Source organism: Rhynchophorus ferrugineus, unplaced genomic scaffold, assembly GCF_030347505.1.
Source record: "Rhynchophorus ferrugineus isolate W39M unplaced genomic scaffold, kcgeb_rfMv2 rfM2, whole genome shotgun sequence".
In the NCBI taxonomy this organism is placed as follows: Eukaryota; Metazoa; Arthropoda; class Insecta; order Coleoptera; family Curculionidae; genus Rhynchophorus; species Rhynchophorus ferrugineus.
In genome coordinates this window covers 65,526,430-65,547,942 of record NW_027472581.1, presented here as the reverse complement: position 1 = coordinate 65,547,942, position 21,513 = coordinate 65,526,430, and the positions used below count along the sequence as shown (strand labels likewise).

Below are 21,513 nucleotides of genomic sequence, written 5' to 3'. Positions count from 1 at the left end.
AGTTTAATAGTTTCTATTTTTACCCAGTTGATTATGAAGAAGAATAATTATTAATTTCTGAAATATTTAAGTTGTAAGTAATCCAACATTACACATGGCTATTAAGTAAAATACAAAAAATATAATAATACTAGTTAGAAATTTTAACACTAATACATACTACATCATATACTTTTAATTTATTGCCTATGTAACTATGTAAACTATGCATAAGCCCAAACACTTGACAGCAAAAAGACAACAGGAAATTGATTTTAATTCAAATTTGAAACAAAAACATTCAAAATTAAAATATGGTATCAAAGATTCTCGGCTTACATTACAAAACGTATTTATCACAGTTTACAGAAAATCTATAGCTTCTACTAATTACCTATTTATTTATGAAATAATAATTACCAATTACTAAACACGTAGATATTTGTTGAATTCTTCTAAAATCAGTTTTTAAATATTATTTTTATATATTTTATAATAACATTTAATTGTAAGTATGTGATAATATATGTTGGTGTTGGTTTCTAATTAATTAAACACAACGTAATATTAAAATAATATTTGAACGTATAATTAGTGGTTGCATAATTAAAATATATTAAAAACAAAGAAGATACGGACCATTAAATTATGTTTTTACTATAAAATATATCTAATATTTAGGTTTAATAGCAAGACATTAAAGATTCCGAAACAATTAAAAGCGCATCGAAAGCAAAATCGTGTAAGGTGTTCGACAAGCAATAACAATTTCTAATAAAACCGAAAAAACATCCCCCACGAAGCTCGTCACGAGCCAACTTTTACGCCCTGCCTCATACTTCTTCAACCCTGTACCATCAGCCGTCTCCGCACGAACTTGGCTCGAGGGGGTGCTTATTCTGCTCTAAAACCCCCTCCTTTTGGTGGCGACCGTCTCCCCACCACCATTGGTGGGGGTTGGAGTTAGTGTAGGTCATCCCTCGAGTGTGTAAAAATTTTCACAGTCAGTAAGCGCCGATGTGCCAAAAGAAGTAGACGCACGAGCACTTTCTAAATACTACATTCCGATAGCGTCAACGAATAAACATTTCAATTTTTATATATTATTAGTGTTATATGATGATGGTTTTGTGATAGGATTGTTCATTTTGGGTTGACAGTTGAAGTACGACAATTCGTGCAAAAGCTATTGTGTTTGCGTTTTTATTAACATTTATTACGTGTAGAACGCATTTTCGTACCTTAGTTTTTAATTTGGAGTAATCGTGTTTCCAACCAGAACGCAAAACCCGAGGATGCCGCTTCTACAAGAAAGCACACCAAAGAGAGGTAAATAAACAATTATTGCAATAACAAACAAAACGAGTCGTGTAAAAACCTCTAAATTTTATTTCGCTATTTGTACAGTTCGCGTTGTTTTACTCTCGCTTCAATATTACAATATAATATACATACAAAAATGTAAACAAACAACAGAATACATATATATAACGTTAGCTTAATTTCGAAAAACAATGTAATTAATTAATCAATTAATATTGTTTATTCATAAAATTATGAATTATGAAGAACTGCATTAAAAAATCATATTTGTTTACATTAAAAAGTTGGAATTTATAATTTAATATTTGCATCGTTTCATAATTGTATATGAAATTAATTAAATATTCAAAATTTATATCGCAATATGATCTGAAAGAGATCGCAACGAAACTAATGTTAAAATTTGTTGCTAATGTTCGATAGGTGTTACTAAAATTCTAATTAATATGGAGAAAAAAAACGACCAGATAGAGATAAGTAGTCGTAGCTATGGTGATTGTAAAACTTGTTCTTTTATGGTACCTTCGAGTTGCTTGCGTGTTACTTAATTTAACGGAAAGAACGGCTGAAAAAAATTTGAAAGTACTCCTTTACCTCGATAATAGATCTAATTTATTATTAATTTGGTTTGCAGGAAGCGTTCTTAAATAAAAGGCGATTTTAATCGGTCCCATTACCGCGGAAAAAAATCGATCTTTCTCGTATTGCTCTTTTCTCTGTTTGATTTTCGATAACCGCGTTCGATTTTATTGACGTTGTCCGAGAGGTGGCGGAAAACGAGCGAGAAAAAATTGATATTAGACGATTTAATAAGGCGACGGCAGACGTAATGAATCTTAACGGCCGGGACTCCACCCCGGGAGACGTCAGCGCAGACGCGATGGCCATTATCCTTTCTCATTTATCTCCTCCTTTCATTAGGCCCGTCTCCCCCAGAGTAACCCTTCCACGGGAGATGAAGGCGAGGGCCTCCCATTACCCGCGCTGTTCCGAAACGAAACAGGGTGGAGAGGAGCGGGAAACGCACACAGACGACGTTGGGGCTCGAAAGGTGGAGGGGAGGGGTAGGTCGACGGGGGGAATGTCTTTTAGACCGGTCGAGTTCGGTTTATTTAGAACGCACAGACGCGGCGGAAAAAATGCACATATATATGGAAAGTGGCGAACTGTGGCTGGCGGGGGAGAGGCTAGGAGATATATATCATTCGACCCTGTTGATCATCGATGCTCTCTTCCTCTATTCACCGTCGAATCCCGGCGTTTTATGACTGGCGCGCTCCTGACTCGACGTTTTCCCATTGAAAATTCAGTCGGTCGGATTTTTATTTTTCATTGTGTCATCACGTTCGGGCGCCGAATAGTGTCACGCTTACCATTTATCAGAATAAATCGTTGACGCATTTCAATATTTCGAACGGCGTTGTCGGCGATCCATCATCTTCATATACGTATTCACGAGAAAATTGCTTCGATTTGGTTACTGCTCCCCGTTTTGTCTCTCTCTCTTTCTCTCTCTCTCTCTCTCTCTCTCTCTCTCTCTCTCTCTCCCGCTTTTGTATTTACGGGATAACTTTGATCAAGTTAATTCGAAATTCTTTGGACAATTACAGTCGCTATATTTATACATGCAAAAATTACAATATACGTAACCAAGATTTCTTTCCGCAATGGGCACATTATTTCGTTCTTTACTCGCAAGTTTTTTCTCTTGGTTATATTCTAAATTCCTTTCTAGCAAGAGGGTTTATCTGGACTGGAAGTTGCAAGTTTAATATACAAAACCAGTTTCATTATTTTTAGAGAACATTTTTCTATTACTTTGAGGGTTGCAAAATTGTATTGGAAGTCCATTTTTAATGATTGATTAATTAACTTATAACCTGTTATTTATATTCAGTTTTTATACACAGCATTTTATTAATTCAAATTGGTTAGATTAGATAAGATATATACGGGACATTTCATCTTTTAAAATTATAAGACGTTATTCGGGTGTTCGACAACATGATACAAAATAGGGGTGTTTCTTAAACGACAATAGGGTATTTTTATATTTTCTGCGTGAATTCAGGCGTGGGGTCATGGTACGACAGCGACAACCTCTCCGTATTATCTATCGAACGTCTTAAGACTCATTGTCAAGCGCCTTGAGCGACCTGGTGTTTGGACACTTCATGCTAGGGTGACATTACACAATAGACATCCAATGCCATATGTGCAATAGTTATAGGCAGCGTACAGTTTTATGAACGGCTACATGAAATGGTATACACTAGAGCTTTAAATGGTCCGTGTTTGTTTTGGTAAAGAAGCACTTTAAATCTAAAATTTGACAAGCGAAAAAGTTCGTAAAATCTATTGAAACATTCCCGTCTATACACATCTGACACGGCATTTAACAAGCAGTAAGCTAATATTGCTAATGTATTTTCTTCTTTACAGATATTCTCAATGGGCGCGTAAGTGAGGTGAAAGTTGAATCGGATGACAGTCCCCTGAAGACACCTTACTTGCCCGTCGGCTATCCAGCTTTTCCTAACACAACCATGTTTACTCCATCACAACTGTTGATGGCCAGTCAAATAATGGCAGCTTCCGGTCTTTCCATGTCGAATCAAAGTTTCTTCCACCCGGGTTTGCTTGGACCGTTGACTTGGCCAGCCAGTTCCCCTCCTTCTCCGCCATCAAGTACTGAACAATTATCACCGGCACAAAAAATAAGAAAAATGAGTCAAAATTTAAATAACAATAATGTTGTGACCAGCAGTACTCCCTTGGAAGATCGACAGAAAAAAATTAAGGTGGAAGATGACAATATATTACTACCGTTGAACTCGCCTACTAGCAGTGTATCGCCACCATCTGGGGGTGAAGCTAAGGACGCGAACAGAGACAAACAGTTTACTTGTGGAGTATGTCAGAGATCTTTTGGATACAAACACGTTTTACAAAATCATGAAAGAACACATACTGGAGAAAAGCCATTCGAATGTCCTGAGTGCCACAAGAGGTTCACCAGAGATCATCATTTAAAAACTCACATGCGCCTTCATACTGGTGAAAGACCATATCACTGCGAACACTGCGATAGACAGTTTGTCCAAGTTGCCAATCTGAGACGCCATCTCAGGGTGCACACGGGTGAACGACCATATTCCTGCGAATATTGCACAGCGAAATTTTCTGATTCCAACCAACTGAAGGCCCACGTCCTGATTCACACCAAAGAAAAACCCTTTTCCTGCGATCGATGCAACAGTAAATTCCGAAGACGCCACCATCTAATGCATCATAAGTGTGGAGTGTCCATCTGCGAACAGCCGATGACCCCAGAACCCGAAGAACTGCTATCACCCGAACCAGAGGACCTTAGCAGGAAGAGAATCCTGCACCCTCAGAGTACACCATTGATCACCTTGCCCTTACAAATGACATTACCTGAACAAACGGAACCAGAAGACCTAAGCATGAGCACCGGCATGACCTCCAATAGTAGTGGCGTGGGTTCACCCATGTCGAGAAGTCCAAGTTCAAGGGAAGACGAGGACGATGAGATCGATTCTCACGAATCGACGGCCCTTTTTCTACAAAAGCGGCCGCTAAGTCAATAGCCAATTTAAGAAATTATTCTAAACACCTCGAAGTCAAATTAATTATCAGGGATATTATTAATATTATCTTTTTATTTTTGGACTTAGTTTATGGTATAAAACGGGTTTTGTACAGACAGGTATATGAGTTCCTAAAGTAATTCCTTCGTTATGATATTTTTATATATATATATATAGTTTAAGTTTTTATATTTTAGTTATAATAAGGCAACTAATCGAAAGCACATTTCTAAAAAGAACGAGGATGATTTACAAAGGTCATTTTTTAGGATGAGTACCGTTAGCTTACCAAAAAAAGTCTAAAAATTTTCTTTCTTTTGCATAAAATGTAAATTTCTCTTCTTTTCTTCAATACCACGTACCTGATCGACGGTTTGTATTTCAGAACAATCCGTTTGAAATATATAATGAAAAAAGACCTTCGGTTAGTCCATGGGTGGTCTGAAGTTTGTCGCGCGCTACGACAGAAACGTTTGCAGAGATCTATCTAAAAAACACGATCAATATTTGTCGCCCTCATTACCCCACACTTTTATTTTATCTGACCGGGATGTTAATGATAGGGGGCTATTTTAGCAGTGGAGAGTTTTCTAAGTTCGTCCATTCATCTGTCTACGAAAATAATCGTCAAACGGTCATTCCGCAAAAGAATGGGCCCGAAGAAAGAAAACCCATCGTGTTTACGAAATAATGAGAAAATTTAGAGGGCATTTACGGCGCCTATGGGGTAATTAAATGGTTCCAAACCCTTGTCAATTTCGATGGTACTCGTTGAGGAATATTGACACATGGTTCGGTAAAAGGGTAGAGAAAGGGAAGTACCAATTATCGTTGATTATTTCTCTGTTTCTCATTTCGAAATAGTGCCGTCTTTCACCAGAGCCCTTTTCATGGGAAACAAATCAGATTCTCCGGCCACAGGCAACGGTTATCGGTATCAATAAAAACTATGTAATTCCATACGTTGAAAATCAAACACCGTGGCTGTAGAATTAGATATCGCTTTTTTAACCTATTCTATTTCAAAACTTTACACAAACAAACTTGTTCCGAAACTAGTTCTTGTTCTATTCATAGGTCTCTTTCAACCACCTCGTCAAGTGGTTAAAAGGAATTGTTTTGCATTTTTGACTATTTGCCCTATTAAACTATTTATTTTTTTGTCCTTTAGTATATAACGGTTTTGGACCGGTGTCGATTTTAAACGATATTCTTGTATATAGACAAAGTTATTTATGTATATTTTTTCGTTTCGAAGATAGTATCAGTTTCGATCACCACCAGTCCAAAACCACCGAAGTCTTTTTAAATATATTTATTTAACATATCCTAAACGGTGTACATTTTCTTGTATATGTGTGTTTGTTTATATTTTCGCCTAGAATTAACTAATTGTATATGGTGGCTGTTTAATGATGCAGATGATTGTTAAAAGTATTTTTATTTGTTGATAATATTTAAATCTAAAAAAGATTTGAACCAAAACACGGTCCAAAATTTATCTGCAACATAAGCCGATTGATATTTTTCTATGTGCCATGCAAAAGCAAACTCTTATTGAATTTTCTCTCTTGAACAACAGCATTCTAAAACGGAATGAAAACAGGGTTACAAATATAAACGCGCCATAAAACTCGAGGTGGTAATTTTCAATAAGCTCCAACCAGAGATAGCTGTGCCAAATAGTTTTTTGTGAACTCTTTGACAATATCGCCAACAGTTTAAGCACGTTTTTATTTTCGTTTAATATCTTATATTTCATTTTTAACTAATAAACAAATGTTTTGGGTTAATAACTTGTATACGTCGTCGATGTACCTAAGAAAAATCTCCCTTAAAAAATCTGAAGACTGATTTTGATTATAGATTTCTCTATAACTTTAGAATAAAAAAATATTGATGATATTGTATATAGGACACAATACTAATTGATACAAAGTATTTTCCACTGTATAAAAATCGACTACCTCAGAATAAGTACAAAAATGTATTCACACATAAACGTTTTTGGAATCACCGAAACATTTTAGATGAATAAAATTTTACCGACATTGAAAGAAAATTATCTTAAAATTAATGTAAACGTTCTTGGTGATGAGAATCGATCGGATCCAGTTGTCGTATTTTATGAATCTCTTAGATGTCTAATGTTGTATACTGAGTGTTCGACCCTCGAATCCCACAAAAACCAATGTGATCTAACTTTGATCTGACCTATATGTGTAAAAAATTATATGTGTTATGACGAAATTGTCGTAATTTAATGATGTCAATATACCTATTTTATTATTAAATATGTTCGTTAAATTATTTAAAACTTGCGTTTTATTTATCACCCGAGGTTACATTATCTTTCATAAACAACCAGAAATCAAAAAATGTACAAAAATATCTAAAAAAAAAACCCAGACAATTAGTAAAAAAACATACGGAAATAACAAAAAGTAATTTAACACCACAAATTATTAATTACAAATATTGCTAATATTAATGCACATAGATATAGGAAATAATATGAAAACCTAACATATACAAAATACTTATTTGTTAATAATGCATTGAGACTTTTTAAACAGCAATTCTTCATGGAATAGATTCATAGATTGTCTGAATATTTTCCAACGGTATATTATCACATTCATATAGCAAAATATCCACAGCAATAGGCTAGATGACTACAATAAAGAAAATATTGATTTTTAATATACAAGTGGTCGAAATTCGAAATTAACTTATTAAATTAATCATGTTTCTCTGATAATAAAGTAAAAGGACTAATTTAAAAATGATACATTACTAAAATTTATTTCCACAGTATTTCCAATATAAGATCAAAAATACATTTCATATATAAAATTAATTGAAATAATAAATGCCGCTATATTAAAATATTTGCAAAATATCGCAAGAACTAACACTCACTAACAAACTATTAATAAGTGTAGATTACCACGCAACTGAACAATATAACAAGGTATCATAAGTAAGATTATTTTCAGAACTGTAACAACTTCATAGTATCCAATATAAGTATACATGAACTTCCTTTACTTTTATCTTATAAATATAAGTATGAAATAATAAATTAAGTAATACACGTTTGTATATTAGAGCAGAGAATAGAACGATTTTGAAATTTATATTTAACATTAGCATTAAAATAATAACGAACAAAATTAGGTAATTTATTTTTTACCATTTAGGAGTGTATATTAAAGGAATGTATATACAATCCTTAAATTAACTATTAATTTTGCAAAACATATGTTTATAGTTTATGTATTTCCATTTATGCAAATTATGTAGTTAGTTTCATTTTAAATACTGCATATGTTCATTACTTCATTTATGTATTTATATTGTCCTCACCTTTGATATATATTTCTTTTTAAAATATATATTGACACTTGGGCTGAAATGTTCCGGTCGTAACAAAGAAAACACGGTTTTTGTAAAAAATTTAAATTTCATTAATGTAATCTGCATCAAGAGCCACACAATCATTCCAGTGCCGCTCTAACATTTCAATACCACTTTTGTAGAACGATGTATCTTTTGCCTCAAAAGAGGTATGTCTCGAGTTGCTATCCACTCATATGACGATGGTTTTGATTCCATAATGAAGTGATGAATCCATGTTTCATCCATTGTAACATATCGATGTAAACATTCCGGTTTGTTACTTTTAAATACGGCATAATTAGCAATCAATGCAATATAAAATCAACACAAGTAACCGATCGGTTTTCCGTTTTATCGGAATATATTCCTCAAATGTTCAAAATTCCAATGCCTCAAAATTCTTTGTCGATATAAACTTTCACCGTGCCTAATTTCACGACTCCAGGTGCTTCTATTTTCTTCACCAAGGGAGACAAAATTTTCTCTAAGCATAAGATTACTTTCTCTAAGATTAGTTTACGGATACTATATAGATATCAGTGTAACACTTGGCAAAAAAAATTATTAAAATATATAATAACTCCAAAGATTAGGCAATAATAGTATAATCGCCTCTTGGAAATTGTGAGAATAATATTATTGTAATCAAATACTCCATATTTGCAATAACAGATCAAAGTTGTATCGATAGCAAACGCACTGAAATATTTTATGATGATAATTTGAATATACGGATGCAAATTTATCTGACTAAGGCAACCAAAATATTCATTTCACATAGCTGAACAAATTTATTAGGGACCCATATGCACAATAAACAAATAAAATGAGGCTCTACCTCAAAGGTTGTCAACAGTGTTATTTATAACACAACAAAACATAAAAAAGTTATAGTTATATATATTTGATGCTGTAGCTCTGTATTAAATTACCTTGTAACATTTGGGTATATAAAATCCAAAAATTTTAATTTTGAAATTAATTTTAATAATAGCCTGATAATCTTATAAGCATGTGAAACTTCAATAATTCATAAAATACTTTCGAAATCTGAGTTTAGACATGATTTAACATATCACGTTCTGAGTTCACACGTTCTTGACTAGAAAATATACAATTTATCATCCAAAAGCTAGTCCGTTCAGTAGTCAATTCATTAGGTTTGTCCATCAAAAGTAAACATTGTACATTTATTTTTATACTTTGAAAAGGCCAAGACTTATAAGACCTTTATAAATAACACCTAAGTTAAATAAACAAAACATATAACATTCACAATCAATATTATTGATCCAATGACGGCTACTCTGGTATAATATCAAGTCCTTATATCAATAGAGGTTATGGACTTTCTGTAAAAATGTGTAAGTACGATATTTTTATGTAAATATGGTACATTGACTTGTTTGTTAGATTATATTTCAATATAATCTGTGTATAAAAATGGTGTGTTTCACTCCGTTTCTTCTTACATTATAGTGTTGAAAGTGAAGAGTGACACTACTTTTGTTATTTTCAAAACAATGGATCAAACATAATTTCGTCTTTTAATTTTACACCGCGTTTTGATGGGAAAAAATACCGTTGAAACGAAGCAATGGCTTGAAAAGTGTTATTGGTACTCCGAAAACCGCGTGAGTTAGCTCACATGAAAAATGTATTAAAAGAACGTGTTGGTTTTGCAATCCATGCAATATAATGAGACTATGAGAAAGCTATGTTCAAAGTGGGTGCGGCATTTGCTCACTGTTGACCAAAAACAAGAACGTGTTGATGATTCTGAGTAGTAGTTGGCCATATTTAAACGTAACAGACCGAAATTTTTGCATCAATATTTGACAATGGATAAAACATCACTATCACTTCACTCCGGATTCAAAACGATCGTCATTTGAGTGGACAGCAACTGGTGTCAAGATTATATTCAGAAAAAAGATAAATAGTTCTACAAAAATGGTATTGAAATCTTAGTAGTAGGCCAAGACAATAAAATATTCACGAAGTTATTTATCAATCATTTGATTGAAATCAATACACTGAGTGGATAGACCGAATAATATGAAGGTCTAATATGAAATTATCTGTCAAAACGTCGTAATGTTGCATTTGGCTTTAACATATAACAAAATTCTAATCTATATAAAATAATGAAACAAAATTGTTTGTGTATTACAATTTATTCTAACATTATAATATAAAAAATGCATATATTATCGAAGAACTCGAAGAACAATAACTAATTATACACCCACAATATTTTATGGGTTTAAGTTGTTTTATTATATTTACATTGAATTTTTTTCCACACTAGTATAGGTAGAGTTCTAGGCGCGTTTTTTCATGTAGTGGTATACCCCGAAGGCCTAACCCATCTAATTAACAATTGTATATCTGAGTAATGTATTTTACTTTCATTAGAGAGCATATTTACATTTTACGCTTAGATCTTGTTTGTTTCAATGCAATGTTTCCTTGTAAAGTCATTTTGCTACTATATTTCTCTTTAGTTTGTTCTGTTACTACCTGTATACATATTTCTTGATAAAACTATATTTAATCACTGCATTCTCCTTATATTTGCATACAATATCTGCAAAACAGTTAGTATTATTTCTCTCCTCATACATTTTAACCAAACATTCATGTATATTCTGAACAACAATAACACAAATGCTTTCACACTCTATAATACAATTTCCTACAGGTAAATTATATTAATTATATACTGACCTTTAGTTGTTTCGTCTTTCGTCACCCTGTCTTGGTAATTGTCATCATGGAATCATAAACCAACATTCGTATATTTTTATTCAATCACTGTCACATTCAGAAACACTAACCAAGTGCTCATGATACTATAATTTCCTATTCCTTAATTGCAGCCTTTGTAGATGCATTTGTTGGTATTTTATCCACTAGTGTATTATGATATGGTGCAATATCCATAAGAGAAAGGTTCCTCCAAGTGCTATAAAAGCTAATTCAAATCACTGCAAAAATAAATTATGGTTCATTTATCCATGGTAGTTCACCCTTCGACTTAGAGGAAAACACTAATTCTGCACCAAGAATTAAACCATTACCGTTTCCAGCATGAAGAACTATATGTCGGCAATGAATTATTAATAAATGGTATGATTAACAAAATCTAATCCATAGTTATTCCAATGTTTACCTTTTTCCATGAACTTTTGTTGTCTTTACACTATATTTATTATTATCTTGTAATGAGTGACAAAATGTACCATTCTGAAATATCCATGTCTCATCTAAATATACAAATTAATATAACATTTTTTCCTTAATTTAATAATTTTGGTGTATGTTGTTAAAATTAGTATTCTTTTAAAAGCAATTTCTGGAAGTTACATTAAAACCCTTCGTGACACACTTAACTCCTATGTTACCCAAAAGTGTATTTAGGGATGTTTTACATCCCTCAAATAGCTCCATATCTTTCAGCTTTCCAGACTAACAATTTTCTCTGTTATAATTGTATTAAATTATGTTTCGATTAAAAACTTCTTACTGTTTTTATACTTTTCCTATATTTGATCTGTGATACAGCTAACATCAAGCCAATCTTGATTCATTTCCTGTTTCGTATAAAGATGGTTTCTTTTTAGTGAATTTGAGGTTACATTGTTTTTTATTTTTTGAGATATTTGAGATCATGCCTGTACTAATATTCGGTACAGCAGCAACGCGCCAAATATATTTTCAATAAATACCCCAGCGATTTGATATTTATTAAAACAAAGCGTTAAAACAACGTTTGCGTTTTATAACCCGTATTTATAATATTTTGAAGAATTTTGCGTTTGACAAACGGACAATATTTGCAGGCTTATTCGGTTACATATTCAAACTTCCCAAACAGCATTCTATCTCTTTTTAAATAGCATAAAATGAGAAGGAAAATCTCGTCTGACTTTAACATGAATTTACAACTTTGTGATGGCACATATTGATGGCGTTCGTCATTACGGTTTTGAATAGACTATAGTACATATTGTAGCATATTGTTAGCACTGCCTCAGTGAAAATAATCCAATGCGTATTACTCAGTTTATATTAAATTGTTGTGTTATTTTTAGTGTTGGAATCTAAGGGTGTAATTCTAAGGTTAAATTTTTAGATGTTAATATATCCAAACAGAATCAATTTTGTTTATTGTGAATTTTGAGTATTAGCTGCTAAATTTGTAATAAAGCGTAATGATTTCAAGAACATCAAATAAAAGTCTAGTGGCATGAACCAAAATATTACCACGAAATTGCAGCAACTTTCAAAACAATAAGGAGTAGTAAAGAGGAAAATTATTCTTTTTGTTCATATAAAAACGTTGCAAAGGATATAAGAGAAATATACAAATGTACTAGAAGTAATACTAAAAGTAATTATCAGTTTTATACACTATATATTTATTATGGTGTAATTAAGCATCCAATCGTTCTTGACTAGTAAATATACAATTCATCATCCAAAAGCTAGTCAGTTCAGTAGTCAATTCATTAGGTTTATCCATCAAAAGTAAACATTGTATATTTATTTTAATACTTTGAAAAGGCCAAAGCTTATAAAACCTTTATAAATAAGACCTGAGTTAAATAAACAAAACATATAACATTCACAATCAATAATACCTTATTGATCCAATGACTGCTACTCTGAAGGTGGAGCAGTCAAAACAGACGGGTAAAAAAGAATACAGTTTTATAAAAAGGCATAGTTAATTAAGTGTTGTAAAGTTAATGGTGTATTGATGGATTACATTCTCAGATGAGTAGTACGATGGCCTACAAGATAAAAATTTTGCTTTGAGATGTATGATTTCTAGACTTTTTCTAAATAATATTAGATAATATCAAGTGCTTATGTCAATAGAGGTTATGGACTTTCTGGTAAAAATGTGTAAGTACGATATTTGTATGTAAATATGGTACATTGACTTGTTTATTAGATTATATTTCAATATAATCTGTTTATAAAAATGGTGTGTTTCACTCCGTTTGTTTTTCAGATGTTTGTTATAAGATTCTCTAAGAGAATATGTTAAACCATGTCTAAACTCAGATTTTGTAAAGTACTTGATGAATTATTGTAGTTACACATGCTTATTATTAAAATTAATTTCAAAATTAAAATGTGTGGGTTTTTTATACCCAAATGTTACAATGTAATTTAACACATAGCTACAGCATCGAATAAATATATAGTTTAAACATTTTTGTGTTGGAGTAGTAACACTGTGGATAGCATTTGAGGTTGGACCTCATTTGTTTTTTTTATTGTTTGTATGAGCCCTCAATTATTTTGTTCATCTTCCAGTTACTAAATAATATACAAAACTATATTCAATATAATGTGAGTGGTTCAATCATAAAATTATACATGAACTCAGTAAATGTTTCTACATTAACTGAACTTACTGGACATTGACTGTTATTCAATATTATGGCCAATATCAAATGAATCAGATATTTATTGTAAATGAAACACTTCGATGGGCTTTATGTTACACATATTTGATTGAACAATGCAATTTTATCATGTTATTACAGCCTGGTATATGTGTTATGGCAATCAAAAGTTTCGAACAAAACTTACTACGTAGAAGCAAATAAATAATGTATGAACTGAAAGTGTTGTCACTGAGGTCAAATAAAGTAACAAAAACGAATCAAATGCCTAGTTTAAGAACTCAGAACGTGATATGTTAAATCATTTCTAAACTCAGATTTCGAAAGTATTTTATGAATTATTGAAGTTTCACATGAGTATAAGATTATCAGGCTATTATTAAAATTAATTTCAAAATTAATATTTGTGGATTTTATATACCCAAATAGTAACACTGTGGATAGTGGTATTAAATTACCTTGTAACATTTGGGTATAAAAAACCCACACATTTTAATTTTGAAATTAATTTTAATAATAAGCATGTATAACTACAATTCATCAAGTACTTTACAAAATCTGAGTTTAGACATGGTTTAACATATTCTCTTAGAGAATCTTATAGCAAACATCTGAAAAAGAAACGGAGTGAAACACACCATTTTTATAAACAGATTATATTGAAATATAATCTAATAAACAAGCCAATGTACCATATTTACATAAAAATATCGTACTTACACATTTTCACAGAAAGTCCGTAACCTCTATTGATATAAGCAATTGATATTATCTAATATTATTCAGAAAAAGTCTAGAAATCATACATCTATCTCAAAGCAAAATTTTTATCTTGTAGACCATCGTACTATTCATCTGAGAAAAGTAATCAATCAATACACCATTAACTTTACAACACTTAATTAACTATGCCTTTTTATAAAACTGTATTCTTTTTTACCCGTCTGTTTTGACTGCTCCACCTTCAGAGTAGCAGTTATTGGATCAGTAAGGTGTTATTGATTGTGAATGTTATATGTTTTGTTTATTTAACTCAGGTCTTATTTATAAAGGTCTTATAAGTCTTGGCCTTTTCAAAGTATTAAAATAAATGTACAATGTTTACTTTTGATGGACAAACCTAATGAATTGACTACTGAACCGACTAGCTTTTGGATGATGAATTGTATATTTACTAGTCAAGAACGATTGGATGGTTAATTACACCATAATAAATATATAGTGTATAAAGTATATACTGTTAATTACTTTTAGTATTACTTCTAGTACATTTGTATATTTCTCTTATATCCTTTGCAATGTTTTTATATGAACAAAAAGAATAATTTTCCTCTTTACTACTTCTTATTGTTTTGAAAGTTGCTGCAATTTCGTGGTAATATTTTGGTTCATGCCAGTAGACTTTTATTTGATGTTCTTGAAATCATTACGCTTTATTACAAATTTGGCAGCTAATATTCAGAATTCACAATAAACAAAATTGATTCTGTTTAGATATTTTAACATCTAAAAATTTAACCTCAGAATTACACCCTTAGATTCCAACACTAAAAATAACACAACAATTTAATATAAACTGAGTAATACGCATTGGATTATTTTCACTGAGGCAGTGCTAACAATATGTACTATAGTCTATTCAAAACCGTAATGACGAACGCCATGAATATGTGCCATCACAAAGTTGTAAATTCATTTTACAGTCAGTAAGATTTTCCTTCTCATTTTATGCTATTTAAAAAGAGCTAGAATGCTGTTTGGGAAGTTTGAATATGTAACCGAATAATCCTGCAAATATTGTCCGTTTGCCAAACGCAAAATTCTTCAAAATATTATAAATACGAGTTATAAAACGCAAACGTTGTTTTAACGCTTTGTTTTAATAAATATCAAACCGCTGGGGTTTTTATTGAAAATATATTTGGCGCGTTGCTGCTGTACCGAATATTAGTACAGGCATGATCTCAAATATCTCAAAAAATAAAAAACAATGTAACCTCAAATTCACCAAAAAGAAACCATCTTTATACGAAACAGGAAATGAATCAAGATTGGCTTGATGTTAGCTGTATCACAGATCAAATATAGGAAAAGTATAAAAACAGTAAGAAGTTTTTAATCGAAACATAATTTAATACAATTATAACAGAGAAAATTGTTAGTCTGGAAAGCTGAAAGATATGGAGCTATTTGAGGGATGTAAAACATCCCTAAATACACTTTTGGGTAACATAGGAGTTAAGTGTTGTAAAGATAACTCACGAAGGGTTTTAATGTAACTTCCAGAAATTGTTTTTAAAAGAATACTAATTTTAACAACATACACCAAAATTATTAAATTAAGGAAAAAATGTTATATTAATTTGTATATTTAGATGAGACATGGATATTTCAGAATGGTACATTTTGTCACTCATTACAAGATAATAATAAATATAGTGTAAAGACAACAAAAGTTCATGGAAAAAGGTAAACATTGGAATAACTATGGATTAGAATTTGTTAATCATACCATTTATTAATAATTCATTGCCGACATATAGTTCTTCATGCTGGAAACGGTAATGGTTTGAAGAATTACTTGGTGCAGAATTAGTGTTTTCCTCTAAGTCGAAGGGTGACTACCATGGAGAAATGAACCATAATTTATTTTTGCAGTGATAATTAGCTTTTATAGCACTTGGAGGAACGTTACTTTTATGGATATTGCACACATATCATAATACACTAGTGGATAAAATACCAACAAATGTATCTACAAAGGCTGCAATTAAGGAATAGGAAATTATAGTATCATAAGCAAGTTTTTTAATAGATTGGAATTAAACATCTTAGTTATTCACTTGGTTAGTGTTTCTGAATGTGACTGTGATAAAAATATATGAATGTTGGTTTATGATTCCATGATGACAATTACCAGGACAGGGTGACGAAAGACGAAACAACTAAAGCTCAGTATATAATTAATATAATTTACCTGTAGGAAATTGTATTATAAGGAGAATATATAATATAAGGAGAATGCAGTGATTAAATGTAGTTTTATCAAGAAATATGTATACAGGTAGTAACAGAACAAACTAAGGAGGAATATAGTAGCAAAATGACTTTACAAGGAAACATTGCATTGAAACAAACAAGATCTAAGCGTAAAATGTAAATATGCTCTCTAATGAAAGTAAAATACATTACTCAGATATACAATTGTTAATTAGATGGGTTAGGCCTTCGGGGTATACCACTACATGAAAAAAACGCGCCTAGAACTCTACCTATACTAGTGTGGAAAAAAAATCAATGTAAATATAATAAAACAACTTAAACCTATAAAATATTGTGGGTGTATAATTAGTTATTGTTCTTCGAGTTCTTCGATAATATATGCATTTTTTATATTATAATGTTAGAATAAATTGTAATACACAAACAATTTTGTTTCATTATTTTATTTAGATTAGAATTTTGTTATATGTTAAAGCCAAATGCAACATTGCGACGTTTTGACAGATAACGTGGGTTCACTGCTACTTTGAGGTGACTATAAATTTCATATTAGGCCTTCATATTATTCTGTCTATCCACTCAGTGTATTGATTTCAATCAAGTGATTGATAAATAACTTCGTGAATATTTTATTGTCTTGACCTACTACTAAGATTTCAATACCATTTTTGTAGAACTATTTATCTTTTTTCTGAATATAATCTTGACACCAGTTGCTGTCCACTCAAATGACGATCGTTTTGAATCCGAAGTGAAGTGATGGTGATGTTTTATCCATTGTCATATATTGATGCAAAAATTCCGGTCTGTTACGTTTAAATATGGCCAACTACTACTCAGAATCATCAACACGTTCTTGTTTTTGGTCAACAGTGAGCAAATGCCGCACCCACTTTGAACATAGCTTTCTCATAGTCTCATTATATTGAATGGACTGCAAAACCAACACGTTCTTTTAATACATTTTTCATGTGAGCTAACTCACGCGGTTTTCGGAGTACCAATAACACTTTTCAAGCCATTGCTTCGTTTCAACGGTATTTTTTCCCATCAAAACGCGGTAAAAAATTAAAAGACGAAATTATGTTTGATCCATTGTTTTGATAATAACAAAAGTAGTGTCACTCTTGACTTTCAACACTATAACTCACAAACTTATAAAGAGAATATCATGAAATTTTAATAGCTTTCTTTTAAAGGTTAGCATTAACTGATAAAGTGAATGCAACAAAATTAGCTCCATCTATATTTTTGGCCCGGGACTGTATGCGCTAGCCGTGCGAATTAGAAACTTAGTTCTCCAACACTAAGGTACTAGAATCCTTTTTTTTTAATGTTATAAAATAAAATAAAGGATAGTATTTTTTAAAATAAAGCTAATGCTTGTTTTTTAAATGTCAAACTATTTTAAAATGGAAAGTGTGTGATTAAAGTTTTGTTAAATGAAGTTATTGAATTTTAAGCAATGTTTTCAAGTTTTTTAAGCAGTTACTTTTGGTTATTCCTCTATTTTTGGGAATTTTAAATAATTATGGTAAGTTAGGATAAAAAAATTATTAAGAATAGTGCTATCACGTAAAGTTATATTTTACATTTGTTCCGTAAAAAATAAATTAATGTGTCCGCTATTTGGAAAGTACATTGAGCTTTGAACGGAAAACCCGAAATATGTGAAAATTTTATACCAACATAGATTTCAAAATTCAAAAACAAGAATCGTCTATTTCCTTTGTTTATAAGATATTTAGATTTTTGAAATCACAATGTTGGTTTAATTGGATGTTTGGTGACGCGAAAGGAAAAAAGAGTTCTTGTGTCTTATTCTTGCTTAAGAACTATTTATTAAGTATTTTTAATTGATATGGATCTGAAGACATAATATAACATTACACCAAATGTAATTCTAAAGATTGTTGAGATACTTTTGTAACTTTCAGTGCTATTAACTTCTAATTGTGTTCGTTAGTGTTTTAATATACATGCTAAAGTCAACTATCAATTTCAAAATTGTTTATTCATATATTCTCTCTTTATATGTAAACACATGTATTGCTTCATTTATTCTTCCAGACTGTTTTAATATACAGGAATTTATTATTTTAATTAATGTTATATATGAAATACATTTCTGATCTTATACTGAAAAGACTGCGAAAACAAGCTTTAGTAACGAATAATTTTTAAATTAGTTTTTTACGCTATTATGGCGTACCTTATCACAAGACGAAAACTAGTTTATATTAATAGGCTTAGGTAAATTTTTTCCTCTCTTTTTGAGGAAAATGGGGTCACCTGAAGACGCGATATTTGGCACGGTTCTTTGGCATGTGCTACAAATAAGAAAAAGAAATTGCAATAAATTGAAATACGCCCGAATCAAGCAACGAGGAATAGCTGTCAAATCTGTGAAACCAAATATAGAAACCAATGTTTTGTGCTCTATTCTCGTTAGACCTTGCGGAAGCGCTGTAAGCTCCAGTATTTTCTGTTGTACGTAAATCAACCACGTACGCGTAATTTTTATAACTAAAATCTGACAGCGTTGCAACGCAAAATGCTGGCAGAAGAAAAAACCCTAAGTTTTATACTTGAAACGATGTTATTTAAGTTCAAACAGTGTTGTTTAAAATTTTATATTACTTTTGGTAATACCCGTATTGTTGAAACTATTACAGTTACCAAAAGTTGGTATGATAATACGTTACATTTAAATTTTTGTGCAGAAAGATCAAATTAATATGTTTGCTTTATCGAAAGGTATATAGAGCTGTAAAAGAAAAAACTGACATACGCGAAAAATTGATCCTAACATAGACTAACAAAATTAGAATCGTTGTTGAAGAATTTCTTTGTTTATAAGGTATTTAGATTTTTGCAAGCAGCTTTAAATTTATTTTGATGTTTAGCGAACACAAGTGCTAAGAAAAATAGTTCATGCTTAAGAAATGACATAGTATATCATCGAACTAGATATAATTCTAGAGATTGTTGGTTCTTCAACTTTTGGTTCGTTTCAGGTTTTATTAATAAACGCATTTCTTGAAAAAGCACTAACCGAATATAACAGGAAATAAATACATTAACTTGTGCATCAATAGTTATATCAAGAATAATTGTAAAACCAGCTTTATTGATTTTTAATTCCTCATTTGTTGCTGATTATTGTTTTAAAGATCGAAGATTGGAATAAATAAGTAAAGAACGATACAGCTTTATTTAAAAATTTTGATGATGACATTAATCTTCTAATCAGCCAGGTGTATTTTCGTTTCTCAATATATATTTTAGATGAAAAATATGGATAAAATATAATTATTATATGTACACATAAATGAAGAAATGAACATTTACAGTTGTAAATGAACAACATAGTATACGTGGATGGAACAATATAAGACAAATAGATAAAATTATGAATTATTAACAGTAATTTTGTAAAGATTTTAAAGCATTCATATAGATTAAAGTGTTTATTGTATCATGCAATAAAATACGTAACTATAGTCTACCCAAAGTATTTTTTTACATACGTCATCAAGATGTTTAATGTATTTAATGCCGCAATTTGTAAATTTGTTTTAGAATCAAACATTTTTTTCCTTATAATTTTATTCTACTTAAAAAGAGACACAAGGTTGTCTTATAAGTTTGAACGTGTGACCGAACTAGCCTGTCAAAATCGTACGGTTGCCAAACGTATGAAAAATTCTTTGAAACAATAGCAATGACAGGTTATAAACCGATAAACAAATTTTGATAAATTTCATACCGCTGCCTATTATTGCTTTGATTGAGAATTCCGAACCCAGGCAGAATAGATTGCGTCTTTAATCAGTTACTTTGAACAGGATTTGGATAATGGAAACCCCCCTCTTGTCAGTAAAATTCGTTAGAGGTAAGAAATTTTACTGAAAACATTTTTTGGCGTGTTGCAGCTACACTGAAATTAGTATGGACATGACTACTGAAATATCTCAAAAACTGAAAAAAAATTTTCAATACAAACATAGTTTAATACAATTATTTCAAAGGAAACTATTAGTCTGAATATTATCGAAGAAATCAAATGGAACTTCCGGATATTACTTTTAAAAGAATACATTTTTTTAAAGTGTATAATAAAATGAATTGTGAACAAATGTTAAATGGATTGGAAATTAACAACTTACTTATTCACTTGAATGGAACTTTCTGAATTTGATATGATTCATTGCTCTCAATTTCTAAGACAGTGTGACGAGAATGGAAACAAGTAAAGGTGAGTATATAATTAATATAAGATAACTACGTAATCTTATTGTATGGTGTAAAAGAGTTATGTGCATAGATATATGTGTAATTGTTCAGAATATACATGAGCATTTGTTTAAAATGTGTCAGGAGAGAAAATATAGTAACTGTTTTGCAGATATGGCAAATGCATTAAGGAGAATGCAGTGATTAAATATAGTTTTAACAAGAAAGATGAATACAGGTATTAATAGAACAAACTAAGGAGAAACACAGTGATATTAAATTGTCTTTACAAGTGAACACTGAACTGAAGAACACAAGAAATAAGCGTGAAAGGTAAATATGCTCTCTATTGAAACTAAAATATATAACTTGAATATAGAATTGTTAATTAGGTGAATTAGGCCTCCGAGATGGAAAAGAGTTCAATGTAAATATAATCAAACACAGTCATACCTTAGAAACTGTTATAACTGTGTATTAACTGTGAAATAAATTATATTTGATAACAGTATTTTTGTTTAATTATATTATTTAGA

General features: G+C 31.0%; 1 protein-coding gene across 3 annotated transcripts in view; it reads left to right on the top strand.

Moving 5' to 3' along the window:
* Kr (Kruppel) overlaps positions 1 to 7,230 on the top strand; it is a 114,784-nt gene extending 107,554 nt beyond the window's left edge. For all 3 annotated transcript variants that reach the window (XM_076394370.1, XM_076394371.1, XM_076394372.1), the window contains one exon: positions 3,745 to 7,230. In XM_076394370.1, coding sequence (XP_076250485.1) covers positions 3,849 to 4,913 — 1,065 coding nt within the window. In that variant the 5' untranslated portion in view covers positions 3,745 to 3,848 and the 3' untranslated portion in view covers positions 4,914 to 7,230. The remainder of the gene's footprint in view (positions 1 to 3,744) is intronic.
* Positions 7,231 to 21,513: the final 14,283 nt, after the last annotated feature.